We start from the raw sequence: 16127 nt of genomic DNA, 5'->3' as shown, positions 1-16127 counted from the left end.
CGCCATTTTGATTCATCGTGTTATAAATGTTTACTTAGCAGACGATCATTGAGTTTTTGCGGATTCTAAAATCGTTTTCTTATTTATAATAATAATAATAATAATTTCTTTTTTCCATTTTCATTATTCGACGAATTGCTATAAAAATTAATAAGAGGTTTCCTTTTCATCTTTTTTAAATGGTCGGTTATGAGAATTATCAGGTGTGCATTCGTTCGAAATTGTTACCGTCTCATTAATGAATTATTTTCAGAAAACGAAAGAGGTATTGAATTTCGTATCATTTCAATCTCATTTTCCGTTTAATAAAACATTCCATGCATCGAGCGTATGATAAATTTTTTTTCAAAATGGCGTGGTCCTCCACGACCAACAATAATAAGTTGATAAGGAAAATTTTTTTTTTTTCGTGAAACGTTTCCATTTCCATCAGTCTTAAAGAATGTAATCTGTAATGAAAAAACGATTACATTTTTAATTTTTTTTTACATTTAAATGGTACAAAACGAATTAATCTTCGGTTATTATATGTGACAAAGTAAATGTCTTAATCGAAAATATACATTTTGTTTATAATAAAAAAAAATTATATCAAGGTACTTTTTGATTGGTCGTTTGACAATTTCTTTTTAACCAATCACAATCAAGACATACGGAAGGATTTCCTGCGGGGAAAAATTATTTTTTTTTTCAAAGTCAAAAAACGAGATTTGCACGTTTTGAAAAACTGAAAATTTTCATTAAAAACACGTCGAAAATAATAAACGATTTATTTTCATCGAGTTTTCTTTTATTCGACGAGAAAAATTTATCAAAATTATTTATTTAAAATAAAAGGGCGTCGAATGGGATTAGTTACAATATTATCCACTTGTTAAAAAATAGCGCTGATGACGGTGATCGGCGGTCATTTTGTACAAAGTCAGATAGGAAAAAAGGAAGCGTTCGTTGTGTTAAAAAAAAATTTTTTTTTTTTTTTTTTTTTTTTCTCGATAGGAATTATCTGCACCGATGTACGGGATAAGGGATAAATTATGTCTGCGTTAAATTATATGGAATTGTGTAGATTGTGTTTAGTTAAAGATAGAGTACAAATACCTATATTCGAAGGAGAAGGAGATATAAGGCAAATATTTCTCAAAATAGCTGCTTGTCTTCCAGTCAAGGTGGGTGCCTATCTTTACGGCGTCATGACGCGCTCATTGTCTAGGCCAAAAATCCGGTCTCAACTCCCTTCTCATTATTATTCTTTTTCATTTATCCTTCGTTTTCATTATGTTTTTTCTTCAAAGAGATCTTTGGTTTTGCATCTTCATCATTTTTATTTTTTCAATGTTCTCAGGGCGTGGTCTTTTCCTTTTTCCCCTCCTGACTGTATCTCGCCCCCTTCTCGTGATCCATAAAGTCAGTAGTCACACACACACACACCGGAAACCGTAAATTTCATATTCTAATTATTATTTTCAGGTTAAAAAAGATGACAAGCTTCCAAAAAAAATATGTGATGATTGCATGTACAAAGTCGAAATGTTATATCAATTTTGGAACACGACTGCTAACGCGGAAAAACAATTATTGGAATGGCTTGGAGAAGCCGCGGAAAAAAAGACGACGACGACTCCACCTCCTCCACCTTCCGAACCAGTTAGTTTTAACAAACGTATTTTCCATCTTTTTTTAATAACCTTCACAAGCAACAATTTTAAACATTTTTACATATTCATTTCAGAACGTGAAACAAGAAAGTTTAGAGCAAGATCCTTGCTCAGAATTGGCTAAAAGTCTTAGTAGAGTAGAAGCTGTTTTGGCTGAAGCAAGAGAAGCAGAGTCTGACAATGAGCCATTTCCTAGTGGCAAACCGGAGACTGATTCGGATGATGAGCCTCTCAGCTCTTTGGAACCCACAACTTTTGTCAATGTCGAATTAGATGGATCTGGTACTGGTACTGGTACGACAGAGTCACCCCATGCAACTCAGGGAGAGTTCCTAGCGCCTGGTGCGCCCTCAACAAGTAAAACAATTAATTCGACTAATTCGCAAACTGCCACCAGTGGGTAAGTTACAACATTACTACTACTACTACTACTACTACAATGCATCACAACAAAGTTTTTTCAACTCGACACAACAATCCATGTTAACAACAGTAACATCATGAAAACTTGTTGAATAAAATTTACCCGAGTTGAAAAAACTTTGTTTGAATCATATCTCGATTGATGATTTATTATTTAATTAATGTCATCATGTCTCGATGTAAATTTAAACTGGTTTCGAATGACATTTTTTTTTAAAATAAATCATCAATCGATATGAATTTTCATTTGTGAATTAAATTTATATACATAAAAAACTATTATTATTATTATCATGTTATTTTAAACAAAAACTTCTTGTTCAGTTGTGACAATCAAAAGTGTTTGTAAGGTAAGTACAGTCGTCACACTAGCATGAAGTCAGTTACTCGTGCGCGATTTAACCGCCGTTCGCGTTTTGTCCGTTTAAAAAAAAACCGTTAAAATTTACCGTTCGTAATTTTAAAATTTTTTTTGAAAATGCCGCGTTTTTTTTTTTTTTTTTTACATTTGCGTGAATTTTTTTTTTTTTTTTTTTTTTCGGTAAGGTAAACTGTAAAACGATTAAAAGGTATGATAGATTTCCGGTAAGTACTCTTATAAGGTAAAGTAAGGTTTGTAATTTATTTTTAATTTAATTTTGTCAGTTTTTTCATTTCCGTTTCCGTTTTTATTTTTTTATCGAGTAATATGTAGTTGAAATTTCTTTTAATGCAGGTAAGTTTGCAATTTAATTTTTTTTTTTTTTGTTTAAATAATGACCGTTATGGAACGTTATTGTCGTTATAAAAAAAAAAAAAAAAAAAACGATTCGCGAAAAAAAAAAAAATTTAAATTTAAATTTTACCGCGAATTTTCCGCCGTCGTAATTATTATTATTATTATTTTTAAATGTGAAATTAATTAAACGTTTAAACTCGCGTAATTGATAATAATAATAATAATAATAATAATTGAAAAAAAAAAAAAAAAAAAAATTTTTCCTTACCTTACCCCGCATGTGCGTGTGAACTCGACGAGTTGTTTGCGACAACTGATCTGGTGGCCGTTTTGAGAACTAATTTTTTTTTCAAGATGGCGGACGGACAAGTTGGTAGCGCTAGTGACGTGTTTTGTGTCGTCTGTTTGTTTGTTTGTTTACTATTCGGGTGGTGTTTTCGAATCGCGTTTCGAATATTTTCATTTTGATTTTAGATGAAATTACGTGGGCGTAATTCGAATTTTTTTTTTTTTTTTTTTTGTTAAATAATTTGTAAAAAGTCAATGGATTTATACATCATAACAATATTATCATGATTATTATTAAATTTGAGTATTTTAAAGTGGTTAAAATGAAAGTTTTACTTACTTTGCGGTTAAAGTGATTTTAACGTTCAAAAGTGTTTGAAGTGTAAAATTTTAAATTTATTATTATTATTATTACCTGTTAAAATTCCGAAGGTTTAACCCTTGTCGTTATTAAGTTGAAAATGCCACAGCATCTGTGAAAGGAAAAAACAGTAATTAAGGTTTTTTTTTTTTTTTTTTTTGTTATAAATTAAATAGATTTCAATATAGTAATAATAATAATTGTTTTTTTTTTTTTTTTAGGTTTCGTTAAGAAAAGTTGTATTTAGAAAACCTTTTTTTAATATAATATTCTTTGCTAGTCATTTATGCGTTTTAAATTTTTTTTTCTTTTTTTTTTTTTTTGTTGTTGTCTAGAGAACAGAAAGTTGTTGTTCGATCGGAAAACGTCGAGGAGGTTTGTTCGCAAAAGAAAAAATACGTTAGAAAGAAAAAATTGATTGACAGAGGAGGACCGAGAAAGTGTTCGGTTTGCGATTACGTCGCAGTGTTGCACAGAATGGTCATTCACGAGAGGAGACACACGGGAGAACGTCCCTTCAAGTGTAAGGTTTGTGGAAAATCGTTCATGGCGAACGGAACTCTCACGAAACACTATTTAACGCACGTCGGAGGCACACCCTACGAGTGCGACGTGTGTCACAAACGTTTCAAATTGAAAAACGCTTTGTACATACACAAACGCATGCACACGATAGGTAAGTGCTTCACGTGCGAAGTGTGCGGGTATGCGGCCTACCAAAAGTCGAATTTAGATTTGCACAAGAGGAGGCATTTTGCGGATTATAAATTTACATGTTCGGAGTGTAAAAAAGGTTTCTACCTCAAACACGAGTACGAGAATCATTTGAACGTTCACACGGGCGAGAAACCGTTCAAGTGCGAAGTGTGCGGAAAATGTTACCCGTTTCAATCGAGTCTTCACTATCACATGAATTCGCATAATTCGACGAGTCGCGTCGAAACGAAAAACTATCACTGCGACAAGTGTTCGATGTCGTTCGCGGCACCGAGCAGGTTAAACAAACACATGAGAACTCACACGGGCGAAAGACCGTTCGCGTGCAACACGTGCGGTAAAAGAGTGTCGACGAAAGAATCGCTCGCGGATCACGTTCGGATACACACGGGAGAAAAACCTCACAAGTGCAGTTACTGCAGCAAAGCGTTCATAAAGAAAACTCTACTCAAAGCACACGAAAGGACTCACACGGGAGAGAAACCCTACGCGTGTTTGATTTGCGGTAAAGATTTCACGCAGCAATCGTCGCTGTCGATACACTCGAAAAGTCATCAAAAGTCGACGATGGGTAAAAATGACGACAAATGCGACGTGACGTTCGTCGAATCGAAGGATTTGGAAAAGGGAGAAGAAGACGAGACTCAAATCCTTCTCCCCCGGGACAACAACAACCCCATTCACGGACAAATGGAAAATCCGACGAGTCAACACGAATCACTAACACGAATATCATCGTATCACGTTCAAGTTCCCATGGCTGCCGCCTACGTTTTAAATCCGACGGAAATACAATTCCAGGCTCAAGAATCGTGTTTGACAAACAGTTTGCTTAATTTAAATTAAGATGAGATGAATATTTATTTATTAAAATTATTTTAATTGTAAATTGTGAAATAAATTGAGAATTTATTATTAATAAATTATTTGTTAATTTAAATTTAAATTTAATTTTTTTGTTTTTGGAAGTTTACGCGGTTTTTTTTTTAAAGAAAAATTAATTTATGGAATGATGTCTTTTCTAGGTCTATGATGGTGGGTGAAAAAATATTAAAATGTGAATTTTACATTGAGAGAAAAAAAAGACATTGTAAAATGTTGGCAAAATCGGGAACGAAATATTGCGTTGAACACGGAGTTGGGAAAAATGGCGGCGACGGTGGCGACGGAAACGGAAACGACGGAGTAAAGGGTGATAGAACTCCTTGTCCGTACGATCCTAAACACAGTTGTTATTTAAGCAAATTGAAAAAACATATGAAAAAATGCAATTCGAGACCGGGGGATCCCCTAGAGTATATAAAACCGGGTACGAATCTATTCGACGACGAGAATGAAAGAGAAGAAGAAGAAGAAGACGTCAAATATTCCATATCGTCCGTGTCGGACGATTTACTCATGAGTCTAATAGAGAAAATCAATTTCGTTTACGATAGCGAAGGGTTGGAGGATTGCGATGTGAAGGTGTTGTCGCACGACGTCGTGGCACCAGCACTCAACGACGGGGAAATGGGAACGAACGCGAAAAAACATTTGATGCAAAATTCATCGATATTGAAAAACATGGAGGAAAATAATTTTTTACGATCGAGCGTGACGTACGTGGAATTCGGAGCGGGTCGGGGACAATTGGGTTACTGGATATCGCAAGCCGTGAAAAACGAGGAAAATTGTTGTCTCATTTTAATCGACAAAGCGAGTCACAGACACAAATCCGACAATAAGCTCAAAGGGAATTTACCCATACGAACGTTGAGAATACGAGCGGATATCGCGGACGTGGATCTTTGGAAAATATCTACGCTCGCGTCGGGAAACGACGTGGTAGGAGTGTGTAAACACTTGTGCGGAGCCGCGACGGATTTGGCACTCAGGTGTTTGGTCAGAGGACGAGAGAACGGATTGAAAATAACGGGGATGTGCATGGCGTTCTGTTGTCATCACAGGTGTTCGTGGTCGAGTTACGTCGGAAAGAAATTTCTCACCGACGTCGGATTCGTTCCGCGACAATTTTCCGCTCTCTGCAGCATAACGAGTTGGGCGACGTGCGGATCTGGGAAACCGAGGAGGAGGGAAAAAAAAAAAAAAAAAAAAAAAGAATCGTCGGAATGTGAGAGGGAGACGTCGAACGCGAACGTTGATCCGGATCGTTATGGGAAATTCGGTCTGACGCAAGAAGTGAGAGAAAAAATCGGTCGAAAGTGTAAAATGATAATTAATCGGGGAAGGTTGAAATATTTGGAAGATCACGGATTTTCCGGTAAATTGATTTTCTACGTCGACGAAAATGTTTCGCCGGAAAATGTTTGCGTCATGGCGACGACAAAATGATGATGATGATGATGATGATGATTGAATAAGGCACCGCACCGCACCGCGCCGACACATTTTCTATCTATGTTTTTGTTATGTTATTTTTTCATATGATTATTATTATTATTATTATTAAATTGAATTAAATGGGAAATTATTATTATTATTATTATGTTAATTGATATTTAAATTTTAAATAATTATATATTTCCTGATAAGGTTCCTTGATTGATTGAAAATGAGATTTGGAAGAGAAAAAAGAAGAAGAATATAAGGAAATTGTGAAAAAGCAACATTTGGATAAAATAAACAAGAGAGAGAGAGAGAGAGAGAGAAAGAGATAGAAGGAGAGGGAGAAAAGGAAGGGGTAGGGGGATAGGGCAAAAAAAATTTTTTTTTTTTTTTTTTAAACCCTTAACATTGGAAAATTATTTTTCTTGCAGATGTGCTAAAAAAAATGGAAATCGCGTTGGAAAAACGATGATCGATGAAAGGAGTGAGAAGAAAACCGTCGCGAAACGTCCTTATCGTAAAAAATTATTATTATCGTCGTCGTCGTCGTCGTCGTCATGTCCGAAAGGAAAATCATTACGGAAAAACGTGATTAAAAAAAAAAAGAAAAATGGTCGTTCTTTTCCTTTACGTTGCGATAAGTGTGAAATTGATTTTAACGAAACGATGGAAATGAGTCAACATTTAAAAGAGGAGCATTCGGATGACGTGAAATATTCTTGTGACACGTGCGGTGCTTGTTTTGCGGATAAAAAACAATGCAGGGAACACATAATGAAACATTTGGAAAAAATGAATGGAGAGAAAGAAAGTGCGGAAAATTCGTCAAAGGAAGGAGGAGGAGGAGGAGGAGAAGAGGAGGGGAAAACTAAAAAGGGAGGGAAACAACACGTTTGTTTGGTTTGCAACATAAAATTTTTCTCGTTGGATTTGTACAATCAACATCAGAACATACACACGGGTGAGAAACCCTACAAGTGCGACATGTGCGACAAATCGTACCCTTTGAAACTCTCTCTCGGCAAACACAAAGTCATCAAACACAATCCGAATTACGAGCCTAAAAAACCGTCGAAACGTTTGCAGTGCGAGGAATGTGGGAAACAATTCGCATATTCTCACTCTTTGAAAACTCACATGATGACGCACACGGGTCAAAAACCCTACGTGTGCAGTCACTGTGGAAAATCGCTCACGAGTCGTCAAACGTTGTACGAACACGTCAACGCGATACACACGGGTAACAAACCGTATTCGTGCGACGAATGCGACAAATCATTCGTCACGTCGAAAATACTCAGGCTCCATAAGAAAATACATTTGAAAGTCAAACCGTTCGTTTGTAAAATGTGCGGCAAGGGATTCACTCAAAGCACTCCCCTCCTCTTTCACATGCGCTATCACCTGGGTCAGAAACCGTTCGCTTGTTCTCACTGCAACAAGGGATTCGTGTCCGTGTCGCTCATGAAACGTCACGTTCGATTGAGTCACGACGAGTGCAACAGGGAAAGTCTCGAGTGTTCGCAGTGTTCGGAAACGTTCAATTCGAAACTCTCGCTTAGAAAGCATAAAAAAGTTCACTGGCCGAGCGTGTATTCGTGCGAACCGTGTCAGAAAACGTTCGACCTTCGGAGCAAGTACAACAGGCACATGAGGAGTCACAACAAGTCGGATTTGTGTTGCGCGCACTGTCGGAAAACTCTCTCGTCGAAATCCTCGTTGAAAAGACATTTGAAAACTCACGCGGATGAAAATCACAAGGCCACGAATCAAATGATGATGTACTGATTCATTCGCAAAAGCTTTAACCACGTGACTTATTCTCTCTCTCTCTTCGGGGAGGGGAAAGAAGTGGTGGGGGCGTGAGGGATGGGATGGGAGGGGAGGGGTAGGGGTAAACGTCACCACCGAGCTCAATTCCTATTTAATAATAATAATAATAATAAACTTTTGTGTAAAATTTATTTATTTTTTTTTTTTTTTTTACTCTGTTGTTGTTGTTGTTGTTATTGTTTTATTTTTATATATTTTTTTTTTTTACTAATAGAAATTTTTTATTTTTTGAATTGAAAATTTTTTGCTGTTGTTGTTGTTGTTTATTATTATTATTATCGATTGTATCGGTTTTGTGTCATTGATTAGGATTGATTTGAAATTGTTTTTGGTGATGAATTGTGGTGATTGATTGTGGTCACGCATCACAATTAGAATTAGTATGAAACACGTTTGTTTGATATAACATTTTTTTTTTTTTTAAATTTTTTTTGATTTCAGGAAGGGAGAAGATGAAAATGTCGTAAATATCAACACGAAATGTGTTAATAATAATTACAAATGCATTATCTGCGGGAAAAGTTTTTGTACGGAAATGATATTGTATTTGCACATCACGAAACGTCATCATTCGAACGAAATAACCATAATCGGGGATACGTCGAGTGGGACGGGACTCTTAAACTGTTGCTATCGAGTCGTTTCCGAATCGAAAAAAGAATTCTCAGATCAACAACAGAACAAGAGGAAGTATTTGGGAAAAGCAAATCCGAACAAGGAAAATCGGAGTCCCGGAGCCCTCGTCGAAGGAAGCGCAAAAAAAAAATCAAAAATGAAAACGTCACCGAGAACTTTTCATCATTTGAAACAAACGGAAGTGAACAACGAATCGGATGTTTCCGGTGAAACATTCAAACGGGAAGAATTTGAGAACGATTTGTGTTGGGAAAAATTCAAAGGAAAACAGGGTTTGAAGTGTCACGTGAAATTGACTCGCGATGATGCGGACGTGGAAATCGAATGCGAATCCAAAACGTGTGATAAATTATTCGACACGTGCAATCAATTCCGAGAAAACCGCGAAGAAATCCACGTGGAAAAAGACGACATGAAAATTCCCAAAGCGTCGAGAAAAGGTTCAAGTGCGATCCGTGTAAAATAAGTTTCGATAGGAGCGAAGATTTGAAAAGTCACGCCAGAGAACGACACGGGGAAGGGAAAACATTTTGCGAATGCGACGTGTGTAAAAAATGTTTCGGATCGAAGAAAAGAATTTTACAACATTTGGTGAAGGCACACCTGGGGGAGGATTTGACAAAAGTCGACGACGACGACGACGACTCGAACGTTCCGGACATTTTTGACGACAGCGGGAAAAAACGTTGCAAGAGAAAACGTTTGAAGTTGGATAAACCTTTCAAGTGCGATTACGAAAACTGTCAGTATTCCGCGTCTCAGTTTGCCTTTTTGAAAAATCACAAAAACAAACACAATCCATTTTACGAGTGCGTGACGTGTTTTGAAAAATTTCCCGGACGATCCGAACTCAAAGCTCACATGTCGACGCACGGTGAGAGGCCGTACAAGTGCGATCAGTGCAATAAATGTTACAAAGACAAACACGGTTTGGGGTGGCATAAAAAAGTGCAACACGATCCGTCCCGTTTGAAATTCACATGCGAACTCTGTGGCAAAACCTATCCCTTCGACAGCCTCCTCACGCAACACATAAATCTCACGCACGCGACGGAAAAGCAAAGCGTTTGCGACATTTGCGGTAAAAACGTGAGCAAAACGTACCTTCCCATGCACCGGAGAACTCACGGTGAAAAACAACACGAGTGCGACGTGTGTCGGAAAACGTTTCTGGAAAAGGCTTATTTGAAAAGGCACAAAATGATACACACGGGTGAAAAGCCCTACGTGTGCAACGTTTGCGGGAATTTGTTTCGTCAGCACAGCACGCTCACGATACACATGAGAACGCACACGGGTGACAGGCCGTACAAGTGCGTGACGTGCGAAAACGCGTACAAAACTCATCACAATTTGAAAAAACATTACAAGAGAAGCGGTCACAAAATGGTTTGAATCGAAAACGCACAAACGCATAAATTCGATTTAATCGATCCGATCGATCGATCGATCGATCGATGGATCGATTGATCGATTTTTTTTTTTTTTTGTTTTTTAATTTAAATGTTTGATTTGTAATAAAAAAAAAAAATTATTATTATTATTATTGTTTATTTGTTGTATGTATGTTTTATCGATATCCTCGAAAAAAAAAAAATTTTTTTATTACGGAACACGAAAAAGTTTAATTTTTTTTTTTTACTTTTTTACGTTTTTATTTTTTTTAATTTTAGATTAATTGAAACGTCTAAAAGTGTTTGTGTTGAAGAGGGAAAATGGTGTTTAAAGGAAAAACGGGACGAAAGAGAAAAAAGAAAGAAAAGCGATTTCGGACAACAAACTGAACCGGAAAGGAAAAGGAGAAAAAACAAGTGGGAAAAAAAAAAATCCGCGGGGGTTCAACGTAGGAAAGAAATAGAAAATTTATTGGTTGAAATAATTGAAAAAAAAATGGCGGATAAACAACGTAACAAACAAAGCGATGAGTCGACGACAAGGGGTGAAGCGGCTGAAGAAAATTGTCGTCGAGACGGAAACGAGAAAGTGACGTCGGAAAACGTCGGAACCGGAAATGATAAAACGGAAAAAATAAATAACGGCGAAGCGGGGAAAGCGGCGAGCGAGACAAACGTTAGTGGTAAGGGTGGTAAAAAAAAAAAAAGGGGGAAAACGAAAAAAATAATAACGTGCGAATTTTGCGGGAAAAATTTCGAAAGAAACGGTAATTACGTGGAACACAGGAGAACTCACACGGGAGAAAAACCTTACGAATGTGGAATTTGCCTCATGAGATTCGGATCTCACGCGGGTTTGAGCAGGCATAAATTCGTGCATCAAGATTCTAGAACTTTCGTTTGCGAAATATGCAATAAAATATTCAAACATCAAATACAATTGAAATATCATAAGGAAACGCACACGAACACGACGCCGTTGAATTGCGACATGTGTTCATACGTCACGCTGTCGAAACACTATTTGAACCTTCACAGAGCGACGCACTTGAACCGGGACAGGTTCGTGTGCGGAGTTTGCAACAAGGGTTTCAATTCTCGAACGTATTTGCTCGAGCACATGAACAAACACTCGGGCGACAAACCTTTCCTGTGCGACATTTGCGGAAAATCATATCCGGCGCGCTACAGTCTCGCCATACACAAACAAATGAAACACGATCCGAATTACAAGCCGAGGGGACGAGTTCCGTGTCAGTTTTGCGGTAAAATGATACTCAATCGTAAGCAAGACCTCGTGAGACACAAGGGAATGCACACGGGCGAAAAACCCTACGTGTGTCACTTTTGCGGAAAAGCCGTCACGAACAGGGAATCGTTGAAAACTCACGTACGATTGCACACCGGTGAAAAACCCTTTTCCTGCGACACGTGCGGAACGAATTTCGTGAGCAAAAACCTTCTCAGGGTTCACAACAGGACTCACACGGGAGAGAAACCCTACTCGTGCAACGTTTGCGATAAATCTTTCACGCAACGGTCAAGTCTAGTCGTACACCAAAGAACTCACGTGTCGGTACAACCGTTGGAATGCGAGAGTTGCGGAAAAGTTTTTCTAAGCTTTAACAATTTACAAGAACACGTGAAAACTCACAACAGCGACAGCAACAGCAGTATTTACACGTACAGAGTGATTACGTAATCAATTGTTACGTCATAATAATAATAATAATAATAATTTGAACAATATTGTTTGTTATTTTTAAAATGTACACAAAATTAAATTTATATTTTTTTGTTTTTTTTTTGTTTTTTATATAGTAATAAATTAAAAAATTTTTTTTTATGGGTCAAATCATTAAAAAAATTCTCCTTCATCGATATAGAACCAAATGAAATTTAAAAATATAAAAGTGGGGGAGGGGAGGGGTAAAAAAAAAAAAAACGATTTCTAATTAAATTTTAATTTCAGGTCAATTTCAAAGAAATACAATAATAATGATAATTCGACCGTACACGAAAAAGATGATGACGAGAAAATCAGGCACAAAAGGAAATTAGAAAAGGAAAATTTAAGTGAAAAGACGAGGATGACGACGCCACCGCCGCAGCAGCAGCAGCAGCCGACTCCCGTTTTAAACATTCAAATACTCAACGACTCGTCGAAACTACGGGAATCCCTAGAGGAAAGATGCAATTCGAAAAGTTATTCCGTTGCAGAATTTATACTATCGAACGACAAAGCGATCGTTAAGAAAAAAAAAACGAAGCAGAAGATACAAGAGGGTGGGAAAAAAGAGGGGAATAAAAAAAAGAAGAAGAAACACGTTTGCGAATATTGTTCGAAAACGTTCATGTGGAAAAGCGTTTTGGACGAACACCGGAGAACGCACACGAAAGAAAAACCTCACAAGTGTAAAATTTGCGGTGTCGGATTCGGATCCTATGCCGGATTGTGGAAGCATAAAATCGTACACGTCACGGCGAAACCGTTCGAATGTCAGATATGTGGTAAAAGTTTCAAAAGATCCGTTCAATTGAAATATCACATGGAAATACACACGGGTACGGAAACTCTAAAATGTGACTCGTGCGAGTACTCGACGGTTTCGAAAAGGTGCCTACAACTCCACAGAGACACGCACAAGAGCAAATTGAAATTCGTTTGCCAAATATGCCACAAGGGATTCAATGCGAAATCGTATTTGATGGAACATTCGAACGTTCACTCGGGTTTGAGACCGTTTTTGTGCGACGTGTGCGGAAAATCGTATCCGGCGAAAACGAGTTTGTCGTTTCATTTTCAAAAGAAACACGGTTTCGGAAAACCCGTCGAGAAAAACCAATGCGACGTGTGCGGTAAAATGATCGTGAACAGAGCTCAGGACATTGCGAGACACGCGAAAACTCACGAAAAATCGAAAAAATTCATTTGTCACGTGTGCGGTTTGAGTTTGACGACGGAAGACGTTTTAAAATCTCATTTGCTCCTGCACGTGGATGAGAAAATTTTTTCGTGCCATTTTTGCGGGGAGAAATTCGCGACGAATGACTCGTACGCGACGCATTTAAAATTTCACGGAAATGATAAGCAAAGTGGTATTGAGACACCGATCGATGGTGATGACGTCGACGACGATGATGATGGTGACGGTGACGATTATGAAGATGGCGACGGTGGAATTTACCAAATCGATACCGGAGGGAATTTAATCAGTCAATTACTCATAGCCGACGCGGGAGGAGGAGGAGGAGGGATCGGAATAAAAAAATCCTCGCAAGAAATAATTTGTTTTAAAATTGAAAATAATTTTTTTTCGAGCGTCTTAAAATGAAAGTGGTTGTAGATATGGCAGTTTTTTCGGGGAAGAAGACAAAAAAGAAGAAGATGAAACGAAGGAGGAATTACTATATATTTTTCAGATAAATGTTATTATCAATTATTATTATAGAAATTTTTTTTTTTTTTTTTGTTTTCATTTTATTTCCACGTCATTTTTATTGCTGTTGTTGTTGTTGTCAGTATTGTTATTATTATTATTATTTTTATTTCAGGAATGATGAAAGCGTCGGCACGATAAAATCCGAAATTCGAAATTTGAAATTCGTCTGTGACGTTTGCAACAAAATATTTACGACGGCGTATAAATTAAATCGTCATTCGGTGTCGCACAGGAGTGAAAGGCCGTACAAGTGTGCGACGTGTCAGAAGAGTTTCAAAAGATCGCAAGAATTGAAAAGTCACGGAAAACTACACACGGACGAGCGGCAATACAAATGCGATTTGTGTCCGGCAATATTTTTTCTACCGTCACGTTTAAAAGTTCACGTTAATCGTCACACGTCCGCGTATCGGTTTCACTGTCAAAAATGCGACAAGGGTTTTCACACGACGACGGAGCTCAAGTGTCACGATAATCTACACCACGGCACGGGATCACACGCGTGCGGGATTTGCGGGAAAACTTTTCCGAATAATTCGTCGTTGGAAAAGCACAAACACATCCACGATCCCGATTACATACCGGAAAAGCACAAGTGCAGCATGTGCGACAAAACTTTCGCGCATAAATCGTCGCTAAACATTCATTTCAAATCTCAGCACACGCGGGAAAATAATTACATTTGCGACGTGTGCGGGAAAAAGCTCAAAAGCAAAACGACTTTGACGTGGCACTTGATGACTCACACGGGTGAAAAGCCGAACGGATGTGACGTTTGCGGAAAGAGATTTGCGAAAAAAGCAAATTTACTAGTTCACAAACTCACTCACACGGGTCAAAAATTATACGTTTGCGATAAATGCGGAAGGAGTTTTTCTCAAAGGTCATCTTTGACGATACATCAAAGGTATCACACGGGCGTTCGACCCTACACGTGTTCCACGTGCGGAAAAGGTTTCGTATCGAGATCTCAAATGAACGCACACGTCAAAAATCAACATCACAATCGATAAAAGAAACGTAAATATTTTTTATACGAAAAAAAAATGGATATTAATTAATAAAAACTAAGTAATTGATATACAATCGTTTTTTTGTGGGGGGTGTGAAGAAGGGGAGGGGGTTGTAATCGTCCTTTTTGTAAAAACGTCTTTTTTAATTTAATTTAATTAATTTAAATTTTTTTTGTCATTTCAGATCGAGCGAATTCACAAACGAAAAAATTTCGATGGAATCAAATGATGATGATGATGATAAAACGATACTCGATCGTAAATCGACGTCATCATCATCATCGACGTGTAAGAAGAATTCAAACGAGGATGAAAGCGAAACTTTATATTGTAAAATTTGTCGTAAAAATTTCACGTCGAAAATAAATTACGGGAGACACGTGAAAAACGTGCATAAAAAAAACGACGGCGACGTCCTCCTACCTCGCGTCACGTGCAACGTGTGTCATAAAACTCTCAAGAATAAATATTATTTGAAAACTCATTTGAAAATTCACGCACCGGAAACGGATTACAAATGTCCCCTTTGCGAGTACAAAAACAATAATTTATTTTACATGAAGATACACGTGAGCAAGCACAAAAATCAACCGACGTACCAGTGCGAGATATGCGGTGATAATTTCTACGAAAAATCCACTCTTCAAACTCACATTCAAGTCAAACACGGGCGTGGGTTCGAGTGTAAAACCTGCGGGAAAACCTACAGAACGAAACAGAGACTTCGGGAACACGAGAAAACTCACGATCCGAATTTCGCCGCGACATCGAACGACAGCAAACACCAGTGCGAGGAATGCGGGAAAACGTACAAGCACAGAGCGCAGTTGAAAACTCACGTGCTCAGGCACAAGGGTTTGGACGTGAAATACACGTGTAACGTTTGCGGTAAAACAGTAACGACGAAAAAATCGTACACGAATCACGTGAAAATACACACGGGAGAAAAATCGAGCATTTGCGACATTTGCGGCAAAGCATTCACGGTCGAAAAGTATTTGATCGTGCACAGGAGAACGCACACGGGTGAAAAACCCTATTCTTGTTCCACGTGCGGGAAAAATTTCACACAGAGAGCATCTTTGGTCATACACAATCGTTATCACACCGGTGAAAGGCCCTACGTTTGCAGGATATGCAATAAAGGATTCGTGACGAACACTTTGCTGTCGGCACATAAAAAAACTCATAACGCATGAATTTTTTAAAAGGGGAAGAGCAAGGGGGGTGGTAAAAAAAGTTTTGAATAAAAAAATATTTAAAAAAAATGGATTCCTAATTTGTGGTTTTTTTTGTTTAAAATGCATCCGTTACAACAAAA

The 16127-nt window shown here is 37.7% G+C and overlaps 2 protein-coding genes across 2 annotated transcripts in view; both read left to right on the top strand.

The window, feature by feature from the left end:
- Nucleotides 1-1034: 1034 nt before the first annotated feature.
- On the top strand, nt 1035-2059 carry Phum_PHUM446360 (uncharacterized protein; the record flags this gene model as incomplete). Its single annotated transcript, XM_002429617.1, has 3 exons — nt 1035-1166; nt 1468-1644; nt 1730-2059. The coding sequence occupies 3 exons, from the start codon at nt 1035-1037 to the stop codon at nt 2057-2059; spliced, it is 639 nt and encodes a 212-aa protein (XP_002429662.1).
- A 1884-nt stretch (nt 2060-3943) lies between these two features.
- The window catches only part of Phum_PHUM446350 (krueppel c2h2-type zinc finger protein, putative), a gene marked incomplete at its 3' end in the record, with an annotated part of 40536 nt that continues 28352 nt past the window's right edge, over nt 3944-16127 (top strand). Inside the window, 9 exon segments of the mRNA XM_002429616.1 lie at nt 3944-4733; nt 7368-7944; nt 8762-9385; nt 9397-10345; nt 10667-12048; nt 12323-12555; nt 12751-13405; nt 13906-14779; nt 15100-15957. Coding sequence (XP_002429661.1) covers nt 3992-4733; nt 7368-7944; nt 8762-9385; nt 9397-10345; nt 10667-12048; nt 12323-12555; nt 12751-13405; nt 13906-14779; nt 15100-15957 — 6894 coding nt within the window. The 5' untranslated portion in view covers nt 3944-3991.

This window comes from Pediculus humanus, genomic scaffold, assembly GCF_000006295.1.
Source record: "Pediculus humanus corporis 1103172108215 genomic scaffold, whole genome shotgun sequence".
NCBI classification, from domain to species: domain Eukaryota; kingdom Metazoa; phylum Arthropoda; class Insecta; order Psocodea; family Pediculidae; genus Pediculus; species Pediculus humanus.
The sequence above is the reverse complement of the archived record's forward strand: the minus strand, read 5'-3'. Positions and strand labels throughout refer to the sequence as shown.